This window comes from Helicoverpa armigera, chromosome 13 (assembly GCF_030705265.1).
Source record: "Helicoverpa armigera isolate CAAS_96S chromosome 13, ASM3070526v1, whole genome shotgun sequence".
NCBI classification, from domain to species: Eukaryota; Metazoa; Arthropoda; class Insecta; order Lepidoptera; family Noctuidae; genus Helicoverpa; species Helicoverpa armigera.
Genome location: NC_087132.1, coordinates 1,733,330 through 1,761,218, shown reverse-complemented (window position 1 = coordinate 1,761,218; position 27,889 = coordinate 1,733,330). Strand labels below are relative to the sequence as shown.

Genomic DNA, 27,889 nt, shown 5'->3' with positions numbered 1-27,889 from the left:
ATTTTACTATCTGTCACTATTTCTATGTTTATAGAAAAAATAAATTTGTTGTTTATGGAGCGATGGCTGTCATCGAGTTTTATTTTACTATCGTAGAAAATAAGAAAGAAGCTTTCAGTGCACATAAATGAAGATATTTTCGTGAATCATGTACATGTTTTACAACTTCCCTTTAGGTCTAAGTGAAATTATGATATATCTGTATTTAGAACCATTAGTGATGTTTAGTGAAAAAGCTTGTTAAGTTCCGACGATGGCGTCCGATGGTGAAATTTCGTGTGCGAATGATCCTAATTTCGCTGTTATTTACTCATTTCTAAAAACATTCGGTAAATTGTACGGCTTAGATGTTCCTACGCTAACTAAATTACAAGAACTTATAGAGAATACACAAGAAGGTGAGATATGTTCGTAGATTCGTCATTTGAAATCATAAACAAACATCTTATAAGTTTTTTGTTGTTAGTGTTGGATCCATTAAAGGAGTTACACTTGAGACTTCTACGCCGTGCTCATAAGACGGTAGCGAGCAACAGATGGGAGAGGTTCATGATAAAGTTTTGTCATCAACAAGGTCACCATCAGGAAGCCTGGGAGATCGAGAGGTTCTCTTACAAGAAAGCTAGCACTCAGGTTAAATTGAAAGTATTGAAGGTAATTACGCCTACACGGTTTTTTTCTAAGATGATGTGCAACTAATCTCATTGATAGCTGGCATCAGTCACTTTCACAAATGATTCATACTTGCTAAAGTGTTCTGCTGTCAGTTTACTACTTGTAATGGATATGAAGGATGTCTGTGTTTACTTATCAATAGCATAGAATCTCTTTTGGCATCTTTTACTGTGACATGTGCTTGAACAGAAATATTTTAACCATTGAATCTTTCTCTACATATTTGTGATTGTATTTATTTAAAAAATCTGTGGCTAGCTGCCAAATGTTTCGGATACCTTCATGTTTCTGTGTCAATTGTTTTGGTCTACATACATTATTCTTAATTTTAAAAATATTTCACTTTCTCATTTTCATATTATAATTTTAGCAATAATATTTAAATTATTTTGCACTTTAACAGCTTTTACTAGAGTACCAATTTACTTGCCATCCAAAGTTCAAGAACGCTGTCAATGCAATATCATGTAAGGAGTTGAGGTTGGATCCTATTGGCCGAGACAAGAATGGTTGTGTGTACTGGTTGCAAGTAGATCATGAAGCTAACCTCTGTTTGTATAAAGAAGACCAAGATGAGGAGACATGGCAGCTTGTAGCTAGGTAACTACTAACTAAACTATATTCAAATTAATGAAGATAACGTTGAAATTGTATACAAGACCGAATACCTAATGCCCTATTTTGCATACAATATAATGAGTTTTTATGATAAAGATAGTCTTATTTGCATTTAGAGTTAATTTAAACAATGTGAATTCATGAATGAAATACTCTTTTATGTGCTCATTAGCTTAAAATTTCCATAAAACTAATAACTTTATCATTTTCTACTTTTAAGTTATGTGGTCAGATTTGAATGAATTTGTTTTTCTTTAATGTGCAGAACTCGAGAAGAACTAGTGAAAGTAATATCTCAATTGAAAAGTGGTGAGGAGGTGTGTCCATTATTTGCAACAAATACCAATGTTAATGAGGATTCTAATAGTGCTGAGATTCCACCGCAGCTGGAGGTAATTATTGCATGAAGTTACAACTATTGTTTGTCAAGTTTTGGATTGTTCTTCAAGTTAGAGATTAATTTTGAACTGGTCCTCATATCCTGGTATGACTAAAATGAGCTTAGATTTATATATACAAAGTCAGCATTTATAAAAAGTTTTGTGAGTGTAAAATATTTGGGCTCATTAAACATGCTGTTTCAACATTTTTTCACTGTATATACCTAGCTTATTTTGACAAATATTATTTGTAATCAATTTTTTCATAACTGTAAATGTGACTTACAAAGTACAAAACATTTTTACAGTCCAATAAATCAGAAGTAGAAGAAGAAAACGAAGAAGAGTTCCTAAGTCCAGAATCTGAATCAGAACATGAACCTGATGAACAAAAGAATGAAGAAGAACCACCACTTGATAAAGAAGAGAGTAAACCAGAAGGTCCATCTGGTGATACAACAGAGAAAGTGGAAGAAGAAGTGGAAAGGAAAGAAGTTGCTGAGAACAGTGAACCTGTCTCAGAAACACCAGATGAACAAGAAACTGTTGATACAACAGAAAAAGAGGACATAGCTGAACAGCCAAACAGTCCTCAGAAAGAGGAGCCTTTAGAATCCACTGACGAAGTAGAAAAGGAACCAGTTACAAGTGTAGATAAGGAAAGTACAGATGAACAAAAGCCAGAAGAAGATAAAGAGGAAGCAAGTAAAGAACAACCTGATGAGGAAGTTGGTGAAGCAATAGAAGAACCTCTAATGCTTGTCACTGGTGAGGGAAATGGTGCAGATTGCGATAGTTCCTATATCATTGGTGAAGAAATTTCAGAACCAGTCATGTTCTTCTATGGAGAAGGATGGGGCTATGACAATGACACAGGTAATCCTGACACTATAGAACAAGCACAAAGTCCAGAAGAAAATTCCACAGAGGAAAATGGCGGTGAAGAGTGTATAAATGGGGAACATCCCCATGAATTGTCTAATTCAAGCAATAAAAATAATGTAGTTAAAAATGTAAAATTAAAAAGTAGTTTACCTTCTGTAACTAAACGATCTTTGAAAAATCAGTCTAATGATGCCACAGAGGTGTTAAATACTGACTCTAAAAAACATTGTGTGCGCGATGTAGATCAATCTGATGGTTCTAATTCCACTAAACACACTGAAAATGAACTTAAAAGAGAAGCTAGTGTTAATGACAAGAGCACTACAGATAGTGAAAGTCCGCAAAAGAATAATGCGAAAAAGGGCCGAGGTAAAGTTAAAAAGAAAAGTAATTTAGCCAGAAACATAAAACTAAACACAAGTACAGAAGTAGTTAACTCAGAGACTGATAACTGTCACGATAGTAAAACAAGTATTATAGAAAAACGAAAAAGTAGTGTTTCCTCTGTAGATCAAGATGATACTGTTAATACAGAAAATGAGAAAGAAAAGAGTCCTGACAAAGAACTCAAAGTAGAAGACCCTTTACCTCCTAAGAAGCTACGTTTAGAAACTACTCCCGAAAGTGACGTAAACACACATTCCAATGAAACAGGAGATAGTGTAGAGAACAGTGAAACTAAGAAAGACAGCTTGAATAACGTTGAAAGCAATCCTATAGAGCAGCGGAAGAAGATAAAAGCTAATAAAGGAAAGTTTAAAAGAAAAAAGATAGTTAAGAAAGATGACGAAAATGTAGATAATAGTGACAAGGAAGCTAATGACAATGGTAAGAAAGAGTGTAAATCATTAAAAAGGTCTCTATTAGACGCTACGATGAGCGATAAGAATAAATCTGAATCTCAAAGCGAAAGTGAGGATGACGAGCCGATCACAAGCGGCAAACGCCTCAAAATTAAACCTAAGAAAATCAGCACATCTACCAGGTATATCCATTTTTTACGGCCTTCTAGAATTAAGACTGCTTCCATATTACGCGCTCATAATATGAGTAGATATTTGTAAGCTTTTGTTTTATGAAGAACATTTTCTTTCAGGAAAAAAGTAGAAGCCAAACTTTTAGAGAAACATTCAAGTGATGAATCTGAGGAAGAGACTCTCTATAGTATAGGTATGACATACTTTATGGTTTGGTACTTGGGAATAAGCTTTTTATATTAAATAGTCATTTTGCTTTCTTTCAAGCATTGTAAACATATTTTTTTTTCCAATTGTCCAGATGTCCTTCCAACAAAGTCCGACATGATCAGAAAGAAATTAGTTTTCTAGTTCAGTGTTGGCTTTCAACTTATGCAATGATATTCCGTCCTTTATAAGAATTTATTAGTAAATAATCGCCTTACTTTCAGCCGGCAAAAAATCGACAAAAAAACTAGTGAAAAAGAAAATCAAAGTGAAAGATAAGGGTAAATCAAACGACAAAGGCAAGTCGCACGACAAAGGGAAGTCGAGCAAAGACCGGGGGCGGGCGTCGGACGACTCGGACGTAGCGCCCGTGCGACAGTCGCGACGGATCGCGCAGATGAAGATCAAGGAAGAGGCTGATAGACGGCATTTAGAAGAAGTTGCATTGAGAGAATTGAAGAAAATACATAAGAAAAAGGTATGGATGAATAAATATACTTGGTTTACCTTATTTCCTAGAGTTACAGCGGTTTGTTGTAATCATTTGCGTGCTTGTGAAAGTAGTAACGCAATCGAAGCTATAATAGACGCTTACTTCACATATCAATATGCATGCAAAGTAATAAATTAATCTGTCTTTATTTTAATAATTTTGTTTCTGTTCGGTTTATTCTATTGGTACTTGGTTTCACTCTTTGGCTGAGTCTTCCTTAATTTTAACATGCGTAGTAGTTACAATCATGTTTGCTATAAAATCTCATTATCTTTTGGGATCACCAAATAACGCAAAAGTCCCCACTGGCACTTAATCGTGTAGTACGACACAATTAAATATATTCAAATTGTGAGATGTCCACAAGGGGTTTTCGTGGCGTGTAATGTGTTCCTCTGTCCCAGGAACGCTAGCCAAGTAAACATGTCAAGACCAAAGCGTCTCATGCATTTTGCAAGCTATGTCTCGATCTGAGCATAAATCCGCCTTTAAATTTAATATTTCGGCTTTCAACCACCTCAGAATAAAGAAGAAGAAGCAGAAGAAGAAGAATGGAGAGCCAGTGGTGCCAGCAGCTCAGAGGGCGAGAGACGTCGGCGGCGCAGCTCGTGGCGCTCCGACCACTCGACGGGGCCGGAGCCCGACTCCGACTCCGACGAGCCGCTGTTCGACATGCCTGATGAGCCGCAACGTATGTGTTACTGCCTCATTTCTTTAGTTTTGGCTGCAAATATTGCAATTTACCGAATGTCACAGTTTACTTTGGCGGCCGCTCTTCTGTAAGCTTGTGTAATCAAGAATAATTGTAAATTCTTTCTTTCCTGTCGTATTTCTATATTGTGTGTGTACAAAAATTTGAAAATAAATATTGACATTCGTTTTTGAACAGCATAATAATATATTTCCTATTGACGAATTTCTCCACAACCCTTTTTTACTTAAATTATGTTTTGTGTTATTTTCAGAAAAAGTAACATTTGTATTTTTCTATACTTTTATAGTGGTTTTCGACAAATCTGATCACGAGTTTTCACCGGAATCTGACTTGGAGAGTGGCGAACCCGTCGAGCCACTCAAAAGAGCACGTACTTTACAAGAAGGTAAGGTTCATTTTCCTGTTCTCTTAAAATGAAATAAAATCTTCATTTCTGTTGCAGAGATATTTTGCTATATAAGATGATAAAATTATCCCACTAAAACCAGGTAAAGAAGACGCCGATGGGTTTTGCAAGCGTTGCGGCAGCGGGGAACAGCCGGAATGGATCCTGCTGTGTGACAAGTGTGACGCCGGCTACCACGCGAGCTGCCTGAAGCCCGTGCTGTTCGTGGTGCCCGAGGGCGACTGGTTCTGTCCGCCCTGCAACCACGTGAGTGACAGTTCACCTGTACTATATGTGCCATACTGCTGTGTGACAAGTGTGACGCCGGCTGCCTTGACAAAAACCGGCACACACACTTTAGGATTCCTTGGTTTGTGAAGTATTTTCAAAATAAAAAAAAAGATTTTTTTATTTAAGGAGTCGAAATTCGAATTTTGCACATGCCACTGTACGCAGTTTCCGAATTATACAATAGCATTTACACATTTAGCTGCTCAAATATGCCAAATAAAAAATACCAAATATACTAATAAATTATAATATAAATAAATAAATTTAATAAAATATATATATATAATAATAAGACAAACACAAACTCACACAAGACCCATACACACCATATTACAAATATTCACCAAAATCGGTTTTAGAGAATGAACGATATAAGATGTATTATTTGTGTATTCGATCGCTTACGCGTCGCGAGACTAAGCGGACGTGTGTTCTGTTTGAGTAAAATGAAATAAACAATTACAACAAATAAATATATTTTTGCTCCGCCAGCATAAAATCTGTGTCGCGTGTGATTTGTAACCGATATATGAACTTTAACAACATGTACTAAATAGATCTATCGATATCTATAAATAGTGTTTTTCGGTAGTATGTCTACTTCCGAAGCGAGCCCGTTTGGTCGTAGCCAATTACTCCAGAGAAGTCCTCCACCGACACCTACCCAACCGCCACCCCCTAGCGCCTCAAACCCACCAGCACCTACGGAGAATGAACAGCCAACTAAAGTCATCAGTACCTCGGAGATACAGAGTTGGTTAGTATCTATAGATACTATCCTGAATGAAGTCTGCACCATTGTCGAAGGCAAAATGAACTCTGAACAGAAGCTTCGTGTCTCCACTCTTTGCCGTAAGGTCCAAAATGGGACATCTCAGATGGCGGTCTTATACCAATCATTGAAGGCAAAAACTATCCAGGCCCATACTACAATCCAGCACCTCCAGGATCAGCAGAATGTTGGGAACTCACTCCAGCAGTTCAGAGAGCTTGTAGAAGCAAAACTTAACCCGCCAGAAAATACTTCTTATGCTGGCATGGTTAAAAAGGGTAGCGACATCGTCCGTCCTGCGAACTTGAAATCAGTCGCCATCTATCCCAGCGATAAAACCCAGACAAGTGACGACACCAAGTCTCTTGTTCAAAAGATCATCTCCCCAGAACAACTGAAGCTGCAAGTTCGTGGCATAAAAAAAGTGAAAAATGGGGGCGTTTTGATTAGCACCGAAAACATAGGCGATATTGAGAAACTTAAAAGTTCGGATAAAATAGTTTCATCTGGCCTTAAAATAGAAGAACCCTCCAAACGCCGTCCCAGGATTGCTGTTATTGGTGTCCCCGTCGCTCTTACTGAAAAAGAGGTCTTTGAATGTATTTACGAGCAGAATCTATCAGATAAGTTGCCAAACTTAACTCGCGAGTCCTTCTTAGAGTGCATCAAATTAAGCCATAAATCGGGTAAGAGAGACCTTTCTACTTGTAACTACATCCTGGAACTACCGGCTAGCATAAGAAAGGTTATCATTGACCAAAGCCGAATTTTCATCAATTGGACATCATGCCCGGTGAGAGATTTCACTATCGTCACCAGGTGCTTCAATTGCCAACAATTTGGACACGCAGCCAAGTTCTGCCGGGAAACCAATCCTACCTGCAGCCACTGTGGAGATAGCGGACACTCCTCCAAGGAATGCAGTAACAAACCTTCCACCCCTCTATGCGCATCGTGTAAACGCTTCAAGAGGAAATGTGACCATCCAACTGGTGATGTAAGTTGCCCTGCCCGTAAACATGCAGAAATGAATTATATTAACTCGATAGACTATGAAGGCGCCTAAGAGCGTCACCGAACACTTTAGTTAATTAGCAGATAAATAGGTAGTTTATATTTTAGTTTATTTTTCTTTTGTAAGTGTCATGACAACTCAGCTAATTTGCGATCTAGATAGTTTTTCTGTGTCAGAGTCTAAAGTATGTAATGTTGAGGATTGTAAACAACTTCTTCCTTCTGATGACAAAGCACTAACCTTACTAACACAGAATATTCGCAGCATAACTCGAAATATGAACGGTTTTGAAGTGTTGTTACAGGATCTCGACGTAAGCTGCGATATTATTGTCTTAACAGAGTGTTGGCTGTCAAAACAGAAGGATAACTTACCATCTCTTGACGGTTATTACTACTACAGAAGTGACATAAACATAAACCAGAACGATGGTTTAGTAGTATACATCAAGAATAATTTAAGAACTGTAAAAGAAGAACCAGTTACTCTGGATAGTAATTGTTTAATAATTAAAATCATTCCCGACACGGTAGTCATAGCCATTTACAGGCCTCCTTCTCAAAACATAGATAGATTCTTAGAGTCACTCGACACAAATTTGAAAAGTTTAACATCCTTCAAAAACATAATACTTTTGGGCGATATTAACATTAACATTGCTTCCGGGAAAATAGATGGTAATATTCATAATTATCTGAATATTTGCGCATTTCATGGACTTCTTCCAGCTCACTACCATCCCACGCATCAGAGTGGCTCATGTTTGGACCACATCTTTATTAAGTCAAAAAATCCATCCAAAACACTAGTTACTAATTCTACGCTTACCGACCATCACGCTGTTTTACTAACATTACAAATAAGTTCACCTAGAAAAAACTGCATGCGTAGCTACACTAGAATTAATATGACTAATCTTGAGAATGACATTCGCGGTTTTGATCTCGACCCAGTTTATAATTCAGACGATGCAAATAGTTCTTGAAATTACTTCGTAAATTTATTACAATCTGCGATAAAGAAAAATACGTTTGCTAAGACAATGCCTAGAAAGTACAGTTGCATTAAACCTTGGATCACCCCTGGTCTCGTTCGATGTATAAGGAATAGAGACAGACTCCGCCAAAAATTGAAACTAGATCCTGATGACAAAGCACTTTCAATAACTTATAAAAGGTATCGGAACTTTTGTAATAATCTTTTGAAAAAATTAAAAAATCAGTACGACAAAAATGAATTACAGAAAGCTGGAAAAAATAATAAACTTCTGTGGAAGTTTGTAAAATCTCATACATTTCGATCAAAAAAATCCGAACCTCCGTTTGACATATTATTGGCAGATATCAACCCAAATGAAGCAATAAATAAAGCAAACGACTTCTTTATTAACGTTGGTAAAAACTTGGCTGAAAAAACACTTTACCCAAGTACCATTTCTCAACCCAACTCGACCGCGACGCCTTCCAAACTAAATTCTTTTGTTTTATTTGATACCGACGTTAATGAAGTAGTCAGAATTATAAGCGGGCTTAAGAATGCGTGTGCCACTGGGTGGGATGACATACCTAATAATGTTCTTAAAACATTTAAATACCTGCTTGCCCCTCCTCTAACCCACATCTTCCAACTTTGCTTATCAAAAGGTATATTTCCAAAACAACTTAAAAAAGCAGTGATCACACCTGTATTTAAATCTGGAGATAAAACAAGTGTAAATAACTACAGACCCATCTCAGTGTTAACAGGCCTCTCAAAAATTCTAGAAAAAATTATTAACACTAGATTGATTAAATATTTAGAAGATAACAGACTATTATCAGATAGTCAGTTTGGTTTTAGGGCTAAAAAATCAACCAGCCAAGCAGTCCATAATTTGACTAACTATATCACTACTAACCTAGATAATGGTATGCACACAATAGGGATCTTTCTAGACCTTGCCAAGGCCTTCGACACTATTTCTTGTTCATTACTTTTGCACAAGCTTGAATCACTTGGGATAAGAGGTAAACAACTCTTACTATTTTCTGACTATCTCAGCGATCGTTATCAATGTGTAAAAATAGGTCAGTATATCAGTTCTGAGCTTAAAAATAGCTGTTTTGGCATTCCACAGGGTAGCATTTTGGGGCCCACATTATTTTTGATCTACATAAATGAGCTATGCAGCCTTTCGCTCCAAAATGGAGTTATAATGTCATATGCGGATGACACTGCTCTATTGTTTTCAGGCAAGTCAAGAGCTGAGGTGTATGATATTGCTCAAAATGGTTTTGACGTTGTGACTAAGTGTCTCCAGAATCACCTCCTAACATTAAACGCAGATAAAACCAATTACGTTTTATTTACAATTAGAAACAATAACATACCACTTAGTAACCTAAACATTCACGCACATATTAACTGCACGTATGCTGACAATGCATGCTCTTGCCCCACTTTAGCCAAAGCTGACCAAGTAAAATATCTAGGTGTTACGATTGACTCAAATCTAAATTTCCGTAAACATATCGAGTTACTATGTACGAGAGTACGCAAATTAATATATGTATTTAAAAATTTACGTAATATTGCCGACTACAAAGTAATAAAACAGGTTTATTTAGCTTTGTGTCAATCTATTCTTACATATTGCATAACTTCTTGGGGCGGGGCAGCTAAAACAATTTTACTCCCATTAGAACGTGCTCAAAGAGCAATTCTTAAGGTCGCTACCTTCCGCCCTTTTCGATTTCCTACGCACCAACTCTACACAGCATGCGATGTGCTTACAGTGCGGCAATTATTTATTTTAAACATAGTGCTACACCAGCATACTGCACTTCCTTTTGACCCTCTGCCTTCGGACAAGAGAAGGAAGGACTTAGTTTGCATAAAGCCTCAAATCAGACATGCCTTTACTAAGCGTTTTACGTGTTTTAGGACCTCTTCTATATAATAGGCTTAACAAAGTACTGAGTTTCTATAGTTTAAGGTATAAAAAATGTAGTAAGATGTTGTCAGAATACTTAGTGACACTGAATTACACAGACACAGAACAACTTCTAGAAATTTTGTCATAATATTTAGTCTGTTCTACTTGTTAATGTTTATTTTTGTATTATTCCATAGATATAGTTATATTATGTGTACTATTGTATGCTAAGCTTAGTTGTGTAGTTATTTATTGTAATAGAATATATTCTCGTTTTAACTAAAACTTTCTGCCATAATGAAACTGGATTGTAAGTGATGACCTGAAACACAGGTTTAAATTAAACCTAGTTCGGGCGGTCCACTATCAAATAATGCATTTTCCGAATCTATCGTTATTCATATTCTAGTTCTAGTATATTTGTAAGCACATTAATTGTATCATCCTTGTAACAGGAAAACTTGTTTCTGTTGGATTAGTGTTCTTTTTTGTAAACATTATTTTTTTAATAAATTTTATTTATTATTTTATTTATTTATTACGACCGCACTATCATCACAGATCACACCATATACAATAATAGACCCAATATAACACTAACAGACAAACAAAACAAACACACATACATAATAGATATAGCAGTACCAAATACAAATAACATACAAAAAACTATCACAGAGAAGATCAGAAAATACACAGAACTACAAGAAGAAATCACTAGAGTCTGGAAAATGAACCGCGTAACAATAGTCCCAATAGTTATTTCAACTACAGGCGTCATCCCAAAACAAATTTTTAATAGTCTGAATGCCCTAAATCTATCAAAATACACTTACCTAACATTGCAAAAAGCCGCTATATTAAATACATGTCGCATAGTCAGAAAATTTCTACAGCTAGATCTTGACAATATTTTCTCACTTTGGCCTACGCCCGTAAGATACTACAAATACCAGGTTTCAATAAACCTGAGAAAAATAAATTTGAAAACCAAAATAATAATATATAATACTTTAATAAATTATAAATATATAATATACATATTTATGTATGTATTAAATCCGATGACTAATCGTAAGCTTTGTCTCTTCTAGGACATGTTAATAGCATCACTAGAAGCCGAACTGGTGAAGTATGACGAGTTACTGGTCACCGTCGAAGCGGAGAGAGAACGCAAGAAGTTGGAACAACCCGAGCCTAAGAGCGAGAAGGAGTCTGAAGACGAGAAGGAGGAACGGCAAGGAGATGATGATGATGATGATAAGTCTAGTGGTGAGATGTGCAAATATTCATTTTATATCTGTTAATTTCTATCTGAAGAACAATAATTATTTCTACACAATATTAGTTAATTATTTCTTAATATTATTTATTTGCTGTTTGGATATACAAGCTGAAATGAATTAATATAGGGATGAGATTTAAAAATATATCGACAAATATTTTCCTGCCTGATTCAATTTTCTGGGCCAATGCCGCCAGTCTCTTACACTCCCGGTGGGCAGCGATGAGGACATGCGTTGGTTTCATTTAGTTATAGAACGTAGATTCTAAGTAAATCTTGCGACATTGGAGAGATTTTTTTTGTGTATTCCTGTTGCCGCTATGGCAACAAATACTGAAAATTAGAATACAATATATATTTTGGGGAGCTCCCATACAACAAACGTGATTTTGTTGCTCGATATCGATAACGGCAACAGGTAGATGGCCGAGGCGCTCGCGTCGCCTCGCGTTCGCTCGCATGCCTCTCGCTCAAGTACCTGTTTTGGCGATGTTGCTACCCGAGCCTGCTGGCACGGCGAAGCCCGAACACGTTTCATAGGAGCCTACAAAAGCTTATTCAAAATAAAAAACTTTTCATTTTAATGTTATGCAACTCCCCGCAGACGGCAGCGCGAGCAGCGAGTGGTCGTCGGACGCGTCGTCGGGCGGCGTGTACCGGCTCCGCGCGCGGCGCCAGCTGCCCGTCAGCTACCGAGCCCAGGAGTACGACCGACTCATCAGCTCCGCCATCAAGGTACATCATCATCCTCCGAGCCTTTTGCCAACTATGTTGGGGTCGGCTTCCAGTCTAACCGGATTCAGCTGAGTACCAGTGCTTTACAAGAAACTACTGCCTATCTGACCTCCTCAACCCAGTTACCCGGACAACCCGATACCCCTTGGTTAGACTGGCCATCAAGGTACATACACCCACTATTATATTCTCTTCTTCACTAATATAGGTAGCTAGATTATCCCCGAGTAACATGGGCTATATTTTCCGGATACGGGAAGTTGTTCCCCCGGGACGAATGCAAATCCGCAAGAAATAGCTAGCTAATAACTCTGACTTGTATGGTATCGCGAAAAAAATTATGTGCAGTAGTAACTTACTATTACCAATCTTTGCCCTCTACTCCATCTACATTGTAAATACTTGTGAATAATGTCGTCGTCATTTTACTGAGCAAACGGATGTCTCGTGATTGATAAGAACCATTAAATTATTTTTCTTGTGTAGGGCCCCTCACCGTGAAAACATTACTAGCTAATTGTTACTTATATTATTTGTTTAAACAGGAGGAATACGTGGAAGCGACAACGAGTGCAGGTAATCAAGGCCGCGGCAAGGACATATCAACCATCATCGAGGCAGCTGAGGAAGAGAAGATGAAGGCAGAACGAGAGGCTCTTGAACAGGTGAGATACGACAACGTATAATTATTATACTGATCTAAATGTAGACCGCAAAAGTTTTGCTCAATGTATAATAATGTAAATGTTGAGTTTGTTTTCTGTGCGCGCTAATCACAAGAAATTCTGATAATAAAATATTTTTTTTAGTTTTGTTATATTTAAGTGAACTGAAGTCTGTGCCATTTCATGTAGTGTTGTAAGTATTTAGTAGTTCTTTCAATATCATTTGATCTTTGTTTGCAGGGTAAACCAATAGAAAGGAAAACTAAGAAGAAGCAGCGACGGAAGCCGCGGAAACTGAACTCGCTGGAAGTGCCCTCGGAAGACGATGACGAAACTGATGAGGACTTCAAAGATACTGGGTACGTATTTTGAAAAATATATCGTCACTAATAAATTGTAAATTTTTTGATTACTAGAAAGGTTTATTTTATTTTTTAATGCCTGATATTTAGTACACAAAAAATCCTTACTATTAATATTATAAATTGGAAAGTGAGTTTGTTTGTTTGTTTGTTTGTTTGTTTGTTCCGCTTTCACGCCGTAACTACTGAACCGATTGCTTTGAAATTTTGCAGACGTAAAGTTAGAAGTCCGGATTAAATAATAGGGTACTTTTTATGACGAAAAAAATAGATATTCCCGAGGGAAAACAAAAATATTGTTTGCTTGATGGATGGATTGTAGATGGCGCTGTGTGTCGTTTAAAACAAGGTAATATATTGCAAACGAATATAAACATGCAAATTTAGAAGCTAAATGATACGATAATGAATCCCCGAAAATGAGGAATTCCCGAGGGATGATGTACAATTTGTTTAATCGTCTAAACTGTTTTTTTTACATCTACTTATATATTGCAAACGAATATGAACATATAAATTTAGAAGCTAAATGATAAAATAATGAATCCTCGAAAATGAGGAATTCCCGAGGGATGACGTACAATTTGTTTTATCGTCTTAACTGTTTTTTTACATCTACTTATCCTGAAATAACTATAATTCAACGAATTACTAATTGGTATAAGTATTAGTTAAGTTATTTACTTCTTGAGGTATGCGATAGATGGCGCTGGGTGTTTTTAAAACGTGGTAACGATGTGTTTTTAAAATACGTAAGAAGTGGAATGATAGCTTTTTAAAACGTGGTGACGTTGTTTTTTTTTAAGATACGTAAGAAGTGCAATGATATCTCGTGCCTACGCGTACCTACGTACCTGTAGCTCATTGTTCAATCGCGAGCTTCCCGATAGCTCGATAGATGGCGTTGTGCTTTTCTGTATCGCGGTGTTAAGGTTCGCCGCGAATTTGTCTTAAGGTGTTTTGAAGTCAGCGGGGCCCAGTAGGGCCAGGGCCAGCCGGGGCTGCGGGTTGTTCGAAAGAGATACCGCGGCCCTGGTATATAAAAGGCCTAGGACGGAACACGACGATTTTAGTCAGTAAGAGTCTGACACTCCCTCACCGCAGCTAACCCACAGCGGGAGGGGTCATTTGATGATTTTACACTACAATAAAGCACAAGGCCAAACTCTAAGGGTTGCTGGAGAACACTTAGGAAAACATTGTTTTTCGCATGGTCAGCTCTATGTAGCGTGTTCCCGGGTTTCCAGTGCCCAAAATCTGCATGTTTTTGCTCCACAAGGGAAAACGTATAATATAGTGTACCATTCAGTTTTGGTTTAACAACTAATCGTATCCAGCGTTACATATTATCGCGCTTCTTAGATTTTTCCGTGGGAATGAGAAGTTTTCTTATAGTTGTGATTTATACCGCAATATAACCGAATTCCACGCGGGCGAAGCCGCGGGCGGAAAGCTAGTACATAAAATAAATTACACTATTTATTCAGAAAGTTTTAAATTAGTGCCGGTTTCCGGCACGTCGATTATTTAAATAATTTTTGCCGACCAAATCACATAAAGAATCAAGATACTTATGATTTGATCAGTGCAATTATTCTGCTGATCAAATTACATATAGAAATTTATTTTTTTATTATTAATTATTCCATTTGTCAGTGCTTTAAGTATGGACTCGTCATCGGAGGACATATCGTCATCAGCGGACGGCGGCAGTTCCAGCGACTCTCGGTCCTCAGACTCGTTACCCATACGACGCACTTGTCGGACTGATAAGAAAGGTAACCCAACATACTTGATACTAGAAGATTCATACTATAAGACATTTGTGATTTGCAGTAGTTTCTCTAATACCCTGATTGGATAAATTCATGCGTTTGGAAGATCATTTTCGTGGATTTCATTATATGTCATCCATTAGCAAATCATCAAATCCACAGCACCATTTTCGGTGAAATTGAGGAAGACAATAATTAAGCTTTATTTCATATTCTTTGTATAGTGTCCGTACTAAACCTGTTATGGTAGATTATACCTGGCGCGGCGAATGATGATCCCTATGACAGTCCGTTAGCGTTCAACATTGTAGTGACGTCCTGTCACAACAAATCATTTACGGGCCCATTAAAAATTCGAAAAAATCATAATTGTGTACATTTTTAAATTATAAAAATGAATATTAAGAAATTATTACGTAATGTTCGGAAATAATGGAAAAAAACTCAATGCAAATGTACATCGTACGTGCTGCAAAAGTTACGTCGCCAAGCTGTTATCGAAAAAAAGGGACACATCGATAAACAAAATATCGATAATTTGTAGGAATTAATTTACAAATGCTTTGAGTAAAGAAAAACACAGTATATTTGTATTTTATTTCATCAATCTGAATCTGACATGACTGAATTAAAAAAATACGGTAGGTCTGTGGCCTCTTTTTAAATATTTTTCCCTTAAGCTGGAAATTATGAATTCTTTAAAATTGAATTCAAAAAGAATTCTAAACTCTTTAAATTAAGCAATTTTAATAAAAAATAATGTACAGTAAAATAAAATATAATAAAACCGTTGAATGACCTGGCTGAATGACATGACCTTTGCCTAACAGAATTTTATCGAAGTTTCGCAACACTATTACTACTGTCAGTTGAAACGTCATACGGATCATGATTCGCCGCGCGGGGTATAGAGGTGTAAATAAATAAATGACATTGTTTTGGTACATGATAATAATACATGTATTTTGATAAACAGAACGGCCGAAACTGGCGGAATCGTCACCGGAAGTAAAGAAGAAGAAGAAAGGTGTCTTAGAAGATAGCTCCAGCGAATCTGCGGGCGCCAAAGAGTGGTCCTCTAAATCTAAGTAAGTTTGTTTATGTACAAGCAGTTAACTATGTATTTCATAAGTGTATATGAAAATTGATGAAATATTCGCTGTCATAACAGTTTTGTTCTCATTCCGGGTTCTTCTGAGGCATTAAGGCCCAGATTTTCAAACTGTCGTGTGGACCCCGGTGGTCGAAAGATTTGTAAAGTTTCACTGTACTGCTCTGCTCTTGTAAAGTGTAGGCCTGACTTTCATATTTATGTTAGAAACTCAAACTCAATTTTTTTTATTTCAAATAGGCCTATGAAAGCTCTTTCGAAACGTCAAAGTTAGGTACACGGTTCCAGAGAGTTGGCCTCATGGAGAATAACCGGCAAAAAACTCCATGGACACTCTTTTTAAAACCAACTCTTACTCAATTGATTCACAGGTCGAAAAAATCCCGACCGCCCAAAACGAAACGCCGCGACAAATCTAAAAAGAGTCGCAAACGCAGCGCCCTCACACAATACGACGCACAAGGGAATGTTATACGAGCTCGCGTCACGTACGGCGGGCTCAGCGGGGACGATGATAACGACTGGTCGCCCAAGCACAGGACAAGGCAGAAGAAGATTAACTATACTGAGATGCCTAATACTGAGTCGGAGGATGTGAGTATTGCTGTAGAATATAGCTTTTATAACTTTCATGAACATAGTCCCAATGGCTTTATGTATTGCTGGGGAGTTTGTTGCGCCACTTTTGCTTCCCATCAGAAGCATATAGGAAGTGGTGAAAAGTGGGCGTTTTGGGGGCTGTCTTTTGTACATTGTTTTGTTCAAAAAAATATTTTGCAGCCGACTTTGAATAAATGATTTTTTATTTGATTTGTAGGATAACAGGCTACAAGGCATGCTTCAAAATCCTTCTAAATATCTTATTATTTATACGTAAAAATGTACTGTAGTCTGTGTAGCATATTTAATATTAGTGAAGTTGAGGGTGTCTCGAAATAAATCAGTCTGTGTCAAGCTATCTTGTTGTTTTACTACATGGTGACAGCGGTGCGTGAAATAAATTAAATAATCGTGTAATTGGTGGTTAAAAGTTGTTAATATTGATTGTATTTGCTGTATAAACATATTAATCATCGAGTACAATGGAACATGCGCGACCACCAGCGGAATTGAGCCTGGAAGGAGGGCCCGCCAACCGGGCCGACGCATGGCGTAAATGGTTACGTCAATTTCAAGTGTTTTTGAAAGCGTCAGGTGTTCATAAGGAGCCGTCGGATGTTCAAGCCAGTTTATTGATAAATTTGATCGGACCGGAGGGATACGACATCTTTACAACGTTTAAATTTGCAGCGGACGAAGACAAAGACAAACTAGAAAAAATTGTTGAACAATTTAATGCCCATTTCGGTACAAAATCTAATACTACCATGGTGAGATTTAAATTCTTCACAAGATGTCAAGAAATTGGTGAGAGCATAGATGAATATGTCACTGCTTTGAAGCTGTTAAGTCAGCGTTGTGAATTTGAACAACTGGAGGATAGCTTATTGCGCGATCGGATTGTGTGTGGGGTCAAGGACACGAGTGTACGCGATAGATTGCTGCGGACAGACGAATTGACTTTAGAGAAGGCGGTAAAAATATGTCAAGCAAATGAAATATCCAACGACGGTGAAAAGCAGATTGAAGGTATTAAAACGGAGGCCTTAAAAAGTGCATCGGTGGACACTATTTGGAAAGGTGGACGGCGAGACGGCCGCCGTAGTGTCAGAGGCGCAAGTTTGAGTGTGGAATCACGGCGTGGGCGCGGAGCTGTCGGCGGCGGCCGGGGCAGCGGCAGCGCGGGCGCCGGCTTGCGTGGCGGCGGCGACGGTGGCGGCGCGTTTGCTGACATGCGCAGCGCTGCAAGCGGGCCAGGCGAGGCGGCCGGGCCCAGCGCGCGCCCTGCGGCCTGCGCTTCGGTACACTGTGATAGCGGTGAACGTTGTGCGGCGCGTAAAGTGAAGTGTTTTAATTGTGGTGGCAAGGGCCATTTCAAGGTAATGTGTCCAGTGCGTAAGTCAAGAAAGGTTTATGAACTGTACGAAGATTACGATGAAGATGATAAGAAAGACTTGTACTACATATCATCATTGGAATATGTGGATACGATTGTGCAAGCAGAAGCCTCGAAGTGGTATGAAACTCTTTATTTATCCTATACAGGCATCGAACATCGTTTCAAATTAGACACAGGTTCGGATCTTAATGTTTTATCAAAAAATGATTATATAAAATTAGGTTTATCTATGTCGAATGTTATTAAAGACCATACTCGTGCAAAATCTTTTTGCGGCAATTTCTTGTCAATTATTGGGTCTTGTATAATCAAATGGATGTATAAGAATGTTACTTATAATTTGAAGTTTATTATATCGGAACAAAACTGTCAGAGCATATTAGGTAAAGATGCCCTTGAACAAATAGGCCTTGTAAAAAGAGTGTTTTCATTGAACTTGGACAATTATAAAAATTTATTTCGGGGTCTAGGAAATTACCCGGTACTTACACTATTCCTATTGAGAGTAATGCGAGCCCTTGCATATGTCCGGTCAGAAAAATCCCATTGGGTGTGAGAGACCAACTTAAAGAGGAATTGACTCGCATGGAAAGGTTAGGGTGATACGAAAGGTTCATCATCCTACATCCTGGGTTAATGGTATTGTTATGGCAGGAAAAAAAGATGGTAGCTTTCGAATATGTCTAGATCCGCGGCCACTAAATCGAGTAATACGACGTCAACATTATCCTTTGCCTACATTGACTGAAATAGCGACCAAGTTGAAAGGTGCGCGGTATTTTAGTAAACTAGATGCAAAATCTGGCTTTGGATGATACAGCTGGATGACAAGAGTGCTGACTTGTGTACATTTGGGACGCCATTCGGCCGGTACCAATATTTACGTTTGCCATACGGCATAAATTCGGCTTCTGAGGTGTTTCATGCTCGAGTTAGGCAGTTGTTAGAAGACCTGGAAGGCGTCGACTCATTCGTTGATGACGTCATCGTCTGGGGTTCTACTAAGGAGGAGCATGATGAGCGCCTTCGAAGCCTTCTGGAGAGAGCCAATGAGGTAGGTATAAAATTCAATCCAGAAAAGTGTGAGTTCGGTGTGAATGAGGTTACTTATTTGGGCCATAGATTTAGTATTGATGGTATGAAAATAGACCAAACTAAATTAAAGGCGATTACTAATATGCCGAGTCCAACAGATCGTTCATCACTCGAACGCTTCCTCGGTATGGTTAATTATGTTAGTAAATTTATTCCTCATTATTCGGAAAAGGTTGCACCGTTGCGTAATTTGTTGAAAAAAGATAGTGAGTGGTGTTGGGGTGAGTGCGAGGAGGTCGTGGTAAGCGAGTTGAAGCGTGCGTTGTGTGCGGCGCCCGTGCTGGCGCTGTTCGAGCCGCGCGAACCCGCCGTGCTGTCGGTGGACGCGAGCGCGCGCGCTCGGCGCGGTGCTGCTGCAGGCCGGCCGACCTGTCGAATTCGCTTCAATGACGCTCACGGACACACAGCAAAGATACGCTCAAATTGAAAAGGAGATGCTGGCAATAGTTTTCGCTTTGGAAAGGTTTCATCAATACATCTTTGGAAAAAATGATGTAATCGTTGAAACCGATCACAAACCTTGGAGGCTTTGTTCAAAAGTCACTTGACTCTGTGCCGGCTAGACTTCAGCGAATGATGCTTCGCGTGCAGCGTTATGACTTTCAGGTAAAGTATACGCCGGGAAAATATATGTTTGTTGCCGACACTTTATCTAGGGCCCCGCTTCCTGATTTATTAATAATAAGGTATCGGAGGAACTCGAAGAACAGACATGTTTCTTAATACAAAACCTAAGATTTAGTGGTGGTCGGCTTGAAACTGTAAGGGTGCATACTGAACGAGATGAGGAATGTCAAACTTTAATTAATTATGTATTGAACGGCTGGCCCATTAACAAGTACAATGTGAAAGAAATAGCTCGCCCGCATTGGAGCTACAGAGAGTGTTTGGAATATGTTGATGGAACGTTGTTAATGAATAACTTGGTATTTATTCCTAAAACACTCAGGTCGGAGATGATAGAACGCGTGCACGAGGGACATCTCGGTATAGACAGGTGCAAGAGGCGTGCGCGTGACGTCATGTTTTGGCCAGGGATGTCACGCGACGTGGAGCGCGCTGTGCGTGCGTGTCGAGTGTGCTCGCTGCATGCACCCCTGCCGCAGCGCGAGCCGATCATAGCACACCACATACCTGGGTTACCATGGGCAAAGATAGGCTCGGATATTTTGAAGTCAATAAGAAATATTTCTTGATACTAGTCGATTATTTTTCAAATTTCGTGGAAGTTTCGCCGTTAACAAGTATTTCTTCAAAGCAGGTGATATTAGCCATGAGGGATCAATTTGCCAGGCATGGCATACCCCAGGAATTGATATCTGACAATGGACCTGCCTATTCCTCTAAGGAGTTTAGAAATTTTGTTGAGAACTGGGGATTTAAGCACTCGACATCGTCACCTAATTATCCGCAGTCAAACGGACGTAGTGAGCGTGCAGTGCGAACAATAAAAGGCTTGATATCCAAGTCAGTACATTCGAATGAAGATTTCTATTTAAGCTTGCTTAATTACAGAGCAACGCCACGAGATGGCATAGCGAGTCCTGCCCAATTGCTGATGGGCCGAAGGTTAAATACTCGTCTTCCGTGTCACCATAATAAACTGTTGCCAGAAAGGGACAATACAGCTGATTATAACAACTTGATACGAAATCAAATTAGAAGCAAATCGTGGTACGACTCTCGTGCCCGGCCGCTTCCTGAATTAAAAGTAGGCGACAACGTTGTGGCGCTGGAGGGGCCGCGCCGGGAGTATGCGCGAGTGCTGCGGCGCGCGGCCCAGCCTCGCTCGTACTTCGTGCTCGATGGTGCGGGCAGGGTGCTGCGTAGGAATCGTAGGCACCTAGTGAGGGTTAGTTCTCCTGATCCTGAGCCGTCTCCCGCGACATCGTCGCAACAGACGACTTGTGAGGACGATGTCACCCAGGAAGATACTGGATTAAACCATTCTTCTAGCGAGTCGGAATGTTACGATTCCTGTCCTGAACTATATGATAATATATCTCCAAAATCATCAGTTGGCCAAATACAAAATAAGCGAACTGAAAGGGCAGCTGCAAGGGTAGCTAAAGAAAAGTTAAAATTTATGAATTAATTACCTAAACCCCCATATTTACCTACTTATTATTATAATATTAATTCATTGAATAATGTCTTGATCAGGTTGATGAGTAGGTATTAATATGTTCATTTTGCATGTTTGCTTATAATTGAAACCAATTTACTTTGTGGAAAGAAAAATATATCTATTATTGTTGTATCGTACTTCTATTATTCTATTAATATTTTAGAATGTGTGTAATTAATTATTATGTAGATATTGTTACACTCTTATTTTGTTTTAAGATGGTTGTAAACAATATGAGGGATATGATAATTATATGTAACGTGTATTACTGATTCCCATTTTGAGTGTAAAAGCGATAAGGTAGGTAATTAGGTATATATGTATAAATAACTTGCAGTATTAAGTTTAAATTAAAATTGTATTGCAACTAAATATAGCTCCTATTCCTTGGGTCACATCATTGTTACTGTACTTACTTATGTTTTTATTTTGTTGCAACTTGTATGGTTACTATTTAAGTATGCTAAGCTCAACCTACATTAAAATGTTATTGTTTAAGGAGGGAGATGTAGCATATTTAATATTAGTGAAGTTGAGGGTGTCTCGAAATAAATCAGTCTGTGTCAAGCTATCTTGTTATATCTTGTTGTTTTACTACAGTCTGTACATAGTGTACATAACTACACAACATTTCTAATGTTATGAATATGACAAATAAGGAAAAGCCTCTATTACAAAGACCGTTTGAGTTCTTTTGCCATAACATGCCTATATTTCTAGCCTTTAACAAGTTAAACAGTCCTCAGAACTCCACAAATAATTGAAATTATGAACATCCCTATTTTCACAGGAAATGCACAAATCCAGCGGCAAACACATGCCAGATAGTTCTGACGAATACAAGATCGATACGGACGCCTCAACCGACTCGGACGACGAGCGAGCCAAACGGAAGAAACCAGAGGATGAAGACTCGGAACAGACTTCCGAAGAGAAACGGAAAGCCCTCAGCGATCTGATCCGGAAGACCGCTGTCGTACCACTAGAGAAGTTACCAGAAGATGTTACGAAAGCCAAAACTGAGGAGTTGCAAGCTCATCTCAGTAAGTACCTGAAATATTGTTTTTTTTTTTGTTGTCGTCACAGTCTGGAATAGTCCAACGCTGGACTGCTGCCTCCCCAAAGTTTTGGGGAATTACCCACAATCACCGCGCTTGCCAAGTGTGTTGGTGAGGTGAGGTATTTTTTTCTATAGATTTTTTTTATTTACAGTTAGCAGTTGTAAATCGATCCAGATTTAAAGGTAGAGGCTACGTCAGACATTTTAGCGAATAAGCGTAACAAACAAAACACTCGCTTTTTTGTAAGGATCTGTTGTTGTTTGTTCTTAAAGTCAGTTATATGTATGTTCGGACTTCGGAATTGAAATTGTGTTGGCATACCTCAACAAGGCTATACCCCTTTGCAAAGACTGGCTACCTACCAGTCGACCTATCTTCTGACTTCCCGGTTATTAATTCTGTTTTTTTACTCTAGACGCTCAGGCGGCGGCGATGAACGCTCGTCCGTCTCGCGGCAGAGGCAGTAGAGGCGGCCGCGGTAGCAGGTAACATTCCTTACATCCTTCCACGCACGCTGACAGGCAGAGTACAGTGACTTCAATATTTTAAACTCTTGCCTCTGTAAAAAATATTTTTGTAACAAATAAATGTTAAAATAATTAATCCTATTCTCCACTAGAGTGGGCTAATAGTAAAGTAGCTGTTTATATAAATTTTAATTACGCTCAAATCTAATTTCTTAAAAGCTTTTTGTATTTATCGTATACAAACAAAAAAAACTTATTTTACTTTTCCCATTTTGTGCATGCCAGCTATTTATTTGCTTCGTTAGTGCAGTATATAAGAGTAAAGCCGTGGTATGCATATAGTGCGGATTGCAGGACGCCGCGCGGACGCGGCCGCGGCGCAGACCCGACCTCCGACGACGCTCTCGCCAAGCTTATTGGAGTCAAGATTAAAGGTAACATAGTTATTTTGTTACTAGCTGACCCAACAAATGTCGTATCGCTTAAACCTTCCCTGGACCTCTACAAACATTTGAAAACCAAAAGAAGCCAAATCGGTCCAGCCATTCTCCAGTTTTAGTCAGACTATCGAACAACAATTCATTTTTAAATTACATTATGATTATTCATCTTTATAACACCTAAATACATTACGACATAAGGAAAACAGGCAATTTATGGACAACTGCGAATTTAACCCAATGTTGGCTTCTGTTGTAGCCAACTTTAGAATGATTGTGATTCGATGGGCTAGTGTAAATCATTATTAAAAGCTTTAGATTGGATTTGGACATTTTTACTTTAATTTAGCATTTGGTATTTTATTCTTATAGCTTTATCTTTTATCCTGATCGAAAAATATAATTTCTGTCACGAAATGATTGATCATCGATTTGAGGACTTAAAACTATCATAGTTATTACCACGATTTCTGCCTTAGGGTCAGTTCACACCGAGACGCGACGCGACGCGACGATACTCAAAGAGGCCAATGATTTCGCGCTGTGCCGCGCTGCGCCGCGCGGCGTTGCGAGACGCATCGCAACGCCGCGAGGCGCATCTTTCAAAATCGTAGCAGGACGACGCCTCGCTGCGCAGCGAGGCGCCGCGAGGCGCAGCGGAACGCATCTACAAGCCGCGGGCTTCGTTATTTTTGTACACTTCATCCTCTTCCTCTTCTGCAAGAAGTCCGATTATAACAAGATCCCAGTCTATCATTATATTTTCAATTGAGCACTCGACCGAACTGCATCAATTCTAAATGAATTCTGGACGGAAATAGTAGAGAAGTCGCCACAGCGGCCTCAGGCTGCACCTCGCGACGCCGCGCTGCGCCGCGCGAGGCGCAGCACCGCTCTTGCACGTCGCTCGTCCGGCGATGCACAGCTACGTCACGATACGTCGCGCTACGCCGCGAGGCGCCGCGCGGCGCCGCGCGGCGCCGCGAGGCGCAGCGCTGCGTGGTGCAACGTAATCTGAATTCTCACAATGTAATGTGTATCTTTTCGTGTAGTGAATAAAGGTAGAATTCCGTGGATAGCGGCTACGACAGCCGCGCGCGGCTTACGACAGTCGTCGGCCGCGCGCGACAATAGTCAACCTATGAAAATGTATGGCACCGCTGCCGAGGCTCGCGACAGTCGCGCGCGGCCGACGAATTTCGTAAGCCGCGCGCGGCCGTATGCATCTCAACATGGTCTAGCGCTTAGTAACATCTATATAATTTTAGTAAAACCAGAATTGAATTGTTTTTTATTTAGTCGGCAAAACTTCCTTTTGTTTTCATTACAATACAAATGCTTTTGAATCAGTATTGGGTAGTATCCTTCATCATTTCCACTTTTTAAAAATAGGGTCGATTGGTAATCTATTTTCATAATACAGCCACAACAATACGTCATCCTCTTCTTCTTTAAGGATATCAATTAGCACTTCGACTAGAGGGAACGGACGAACAAAATCTACTAATTTCAACACAATGCCGCGCGCGGCTTACGAAATTCGTCGGCCGCGCGCGACTGTCGCGGACCTCGGCAGCGGCGCCATACATTTTCATAGGTTGACTATTGTCGCGCGCGGCCGACGACTGTCGTAAGCCGCGCGCGGCTGCGTAAGCCGCGACCCACGGAATTCTACCTTAAAGTATATTCTGAGTCGCTCTGTGAAAAATGTGCGCGCAGCGTCGCGCCGCGTCGCGTCTCGGTGTGAACTGACCCTTAGCCACTGACTCCAATAGCGTCTAACCATTATTGAAAGTATGAATCGTTATAGTTATATTTATGTTCATACAGATCTGAGAACGGACGGCTCACCAATGAAACCTAATCAAGTAAGTTGTAAGACCATAGCAAAAGAGAACAAATATATTCAAAATCACGAGTATTACTTACGGGTATATAAATTCACAGGTGGAAAGGGAAAAGAAGAGACAAGAACGCGAAGCCAAACGAGCGGAACGCGAGGCTAAGAAAGTCGAAAGGCTGCAGAAGAAAGAAGAAAAAGAAAAGATGAAGGAACAGAAAGCTAAGGAGAGAGAAGAGAAGAGATTGGCTCGGTTAGCCATGCAAGAGACGAAGAGGATTAAGAAAGAGAAGATGGAGTTCCCAGTTGGACAAGTTCCGTATGGCAGTCCGCCACCGCATGGCTATGCTGGGCCTAGGATGCCCAATGATTTCCATGAACAACCTCGGTTTCCTGCTACGCCTAGGCTGCAGGTAACACTTTACTATAGCCTCAGAAATACTAAGAAGCCTTTTTATAAGTTATTGCGCAATTAGAATGTTTTATTTCTTCGTGTAAAAAGTTTTTTAGAAAAGCCTCTTAAGACACGCTTCCTTTTGTTGAAGGTGGTCTATTTCTGATTGAGTGATTTCATATGCCGTTATTCTTCACCTATATTTATTTATTCAATTTTAGCGGTTCCGGTATTACTGCCTTAACTGGAGGACCCGATCATGCCGAATGTTTTATTTATTTATTTATCTGGGTTTTTATTAAAAAAATGTATATTTGTGTAGGTCCGCGCGGAGCTGCGCGGCGTGCTGTCGGCGGACGAGCGAGCGCGGCCCGACCACGCCGCCGCGCTGCGGGAAGGTAAATATGTGACCTTACACGACAAAAGGACTGCCGGAGATCTCATAACGCAAAATTTCCTAAGCATCTCTCCTTCCTCCGTGATCATACCTTACTCTCTTGCAAGACAAGTATCAGTATTTTTTTGACTTTCTAAAATTAAATCTTAGATCATTGTTAAAAATAAAATTAAGAAATCTGCACCTTTTTTATGTAATGTAAATAAATACTTCTCTTCAACTTTTAGTTGTGTCTACTAATTGGGGTGACTCACAACTCATGTCATAATGTCCAGGTACGCTTTCAGTAGCCGGCTCGCCGCAGCCCTTCAAGCCGATCACAGAGGAGCCCAGCATCATCACGCGGATGCCGCACATGATCAACCAGCAGTACAGGTCAATATCAACAACATTCCAATGATTAGTATTATCCAATAAGTAACAAACAAATTCAAACTTCTACGTTTATAATATTGGTGTGGTGGAGATGTCATATCGTTCTTTTTGTTTAACTCTGCTTGTGCAGAAGTGGTAAATATAGTGTTTGTTTCAGGGGTCCGATGATGTACCCAGGCGGAGGGTCGTATGGTCCTCGCGCCGCCAACATGTCCATGTACCCCCTGCACCCCGCGCTCGGGCCCTCGCGGCAGTACCCGCCCTACTACCCGCACCACCCCGCCCATCCCGCACACCCCGCCTACTCGCGCCCGCCCTACTCCGCCCCCGCGCGACACCCCATGCCGCCCGGACACGGGCCTCCGGGACACGGGCCTCCTGGACACGGACCCCCAGGACACGGGCCCCCGGGTCATGGCCCGCCCGGACATGCGCCGCCTGGACACGGACCTCCGGGGCACGGCCCTCCAGGTCATGGCCCGCCCGGACATGGACCGCCTCCATCCGGACACGGTTCTATGCCCCCGGGACATGGGCCGCCCGTCAGCAGCCATGGACCACCGGGCCATGTACCCTCACCTCCAGGACACGGGCCGCCGCCGCATGGCCCTCCGCACCCTGGACATGGGCCCCTCGGCCTGCACCGGCCCCACGCGCCCGGTCCCCCCGGAGCCATGCCGCCCGCCTCCAGCCCGCACGGCATGCCCAGTCCCGCCCCGCTGGGCATGTCCCGCCCCCCCGCGCCCCGCGCCGCCCCCTCCCCCGCCGCGCGCCGCACTCCCCCCGCAGAGCTGGACCCCGCCGTGCGCATCAAGGCAGAAGTCAAGACCGAGCAGCCCGAGTACCACTCCCCCGCCGCCTCCCCGGCGCGGGATCCCTCCCCCACGCCGCCGCGAGACGAACCACCCAGACATCCCAAGATCAAAGTCACGGAAAACAAGGACAGACGGCCGCGGTACCCGCTGGGGCCGTACGCGCCGCAGTACGGACCCTACGGGCCCTACGCGCCGCCGCCGCCCGCCCCCGCCGAGCGCGGCGCGGCGGCCGGCCCGCGCGGCCCGCCCCTGCAGCACCCCGCGCAGCCCCGCGGCGCTGGAGGCGGGCGCGGGCTACCTGCCGCCGCACCTGCGCGCCATGCCGCGGCCGGCGTACGTGCCGGCGCCCAGCGGCCGCGGCAGTCCGGCCGGGCCGCCGCCATTCGCGCCGCACTACCCAGATGTGTCCCGCACGTCGCCGGCCGGACCGTTACCTCCCGCCGGCTCTATGCCTCCCGGTGGGCCTCTGCCCTCAGGTAGTCATCTACCCCCCGGCGGCCCCATGCCTCCCATCGGGTCGATGCCCACCGGCGGCCCGATGCCCCCAGGTGGCTCGATGGCTCCAGGTGGCTCGATGCCTCCCGGTGGATCGATGGCACCTGGTGGGTCAATGCCTCC

At 41.0% G+C, this 27,889-nt stretch overlaps 1 protein-coding gene across 4 annotated transcripts; it reads left to right on the top strand.

Moving 5' to 3' along the window:
- Positions 1 to 25: 25 nt before the first annotated feature.
- Positions 26 to 27,889, top strand: LOC110384395 (remodeling and spacing factor 1). 4 transcript variants are annotated; one of them, XM_064037524.1, is made up of 25 exons: positions 26 to 398; positions 467 to 654; positions 1,079 to 1,275; positions 1,559 to 1,685; positions 1,982 to 3,543; positions 3,655 to 3,728; positions 3,967 to 4,220; positions 4,758 to 4,926; positions 5,237 to 5,335; positions 5,439 to 5,602; positions 11,422 to 11,599; positions 12,217 to 12,347; positions 12,893 to 13,012; positions 13,253 to 13,371; positions 15,031 to 15,152; positions 16,126 to 16,237; positions 16,632 to 16,854; positions 22,273 to 22,525; positions 22,959 to 23,028; positions 23,353 to 23,444; positions 25,281 to 25,318; positions 25,398 to 25,703; positions 26,007 to 26,082; positions 26,372 to 26,456; positions 26,614 to 27,889. In XM_064037524.1, the coding sequence occupies exons 1-25, from the start codon at positions 254 to 256 to the stop codon at positions 27,749 to 27,751; spliced, it is 6,042 nt and encodes a 2,013-aa protein (XP_063893594.1). In that variant the 5' UTR covers positions 26 to 253; the 3' UTR covers positions 27,752 to 27,889. The 4 variants fall into 4 exon arrangements, with proteins under 4 accessions (XP_063893594.1, XP_063893593.1, XP_063893592.1 ...); XM_064037523.1 differs by having other exon boundaries at positions 26,369 to 26,456; XM_064037522.1 differs by having other exon boundaries at positions 27 to 398; positions 23,365 to 23,444; positions 26,357 to 26,456.

Coding starts and splice junctions, on each gene's coding strand:
- LOC110384395 (XM_064037521.1), top strand. CDS start 254: ATGGCGTCCGATGGTGAAATTTCGTGTGCGAATGATCCTAATTTCGCT. Junction 1,276..1,558: donor ACATGGCAGCTTGTAGCTAG/GTAACTACTAAC, acceptor TTTAATGTGCAG/AACTCGAGAAGAACTAGTGA. Junction 4,927..5,236: donor CATGCCTGATGAGCCGCAAC/GTATGTGTTACT, acceptor ATACTTTTATAG/TGGTTTTCGACAAATCTGAT.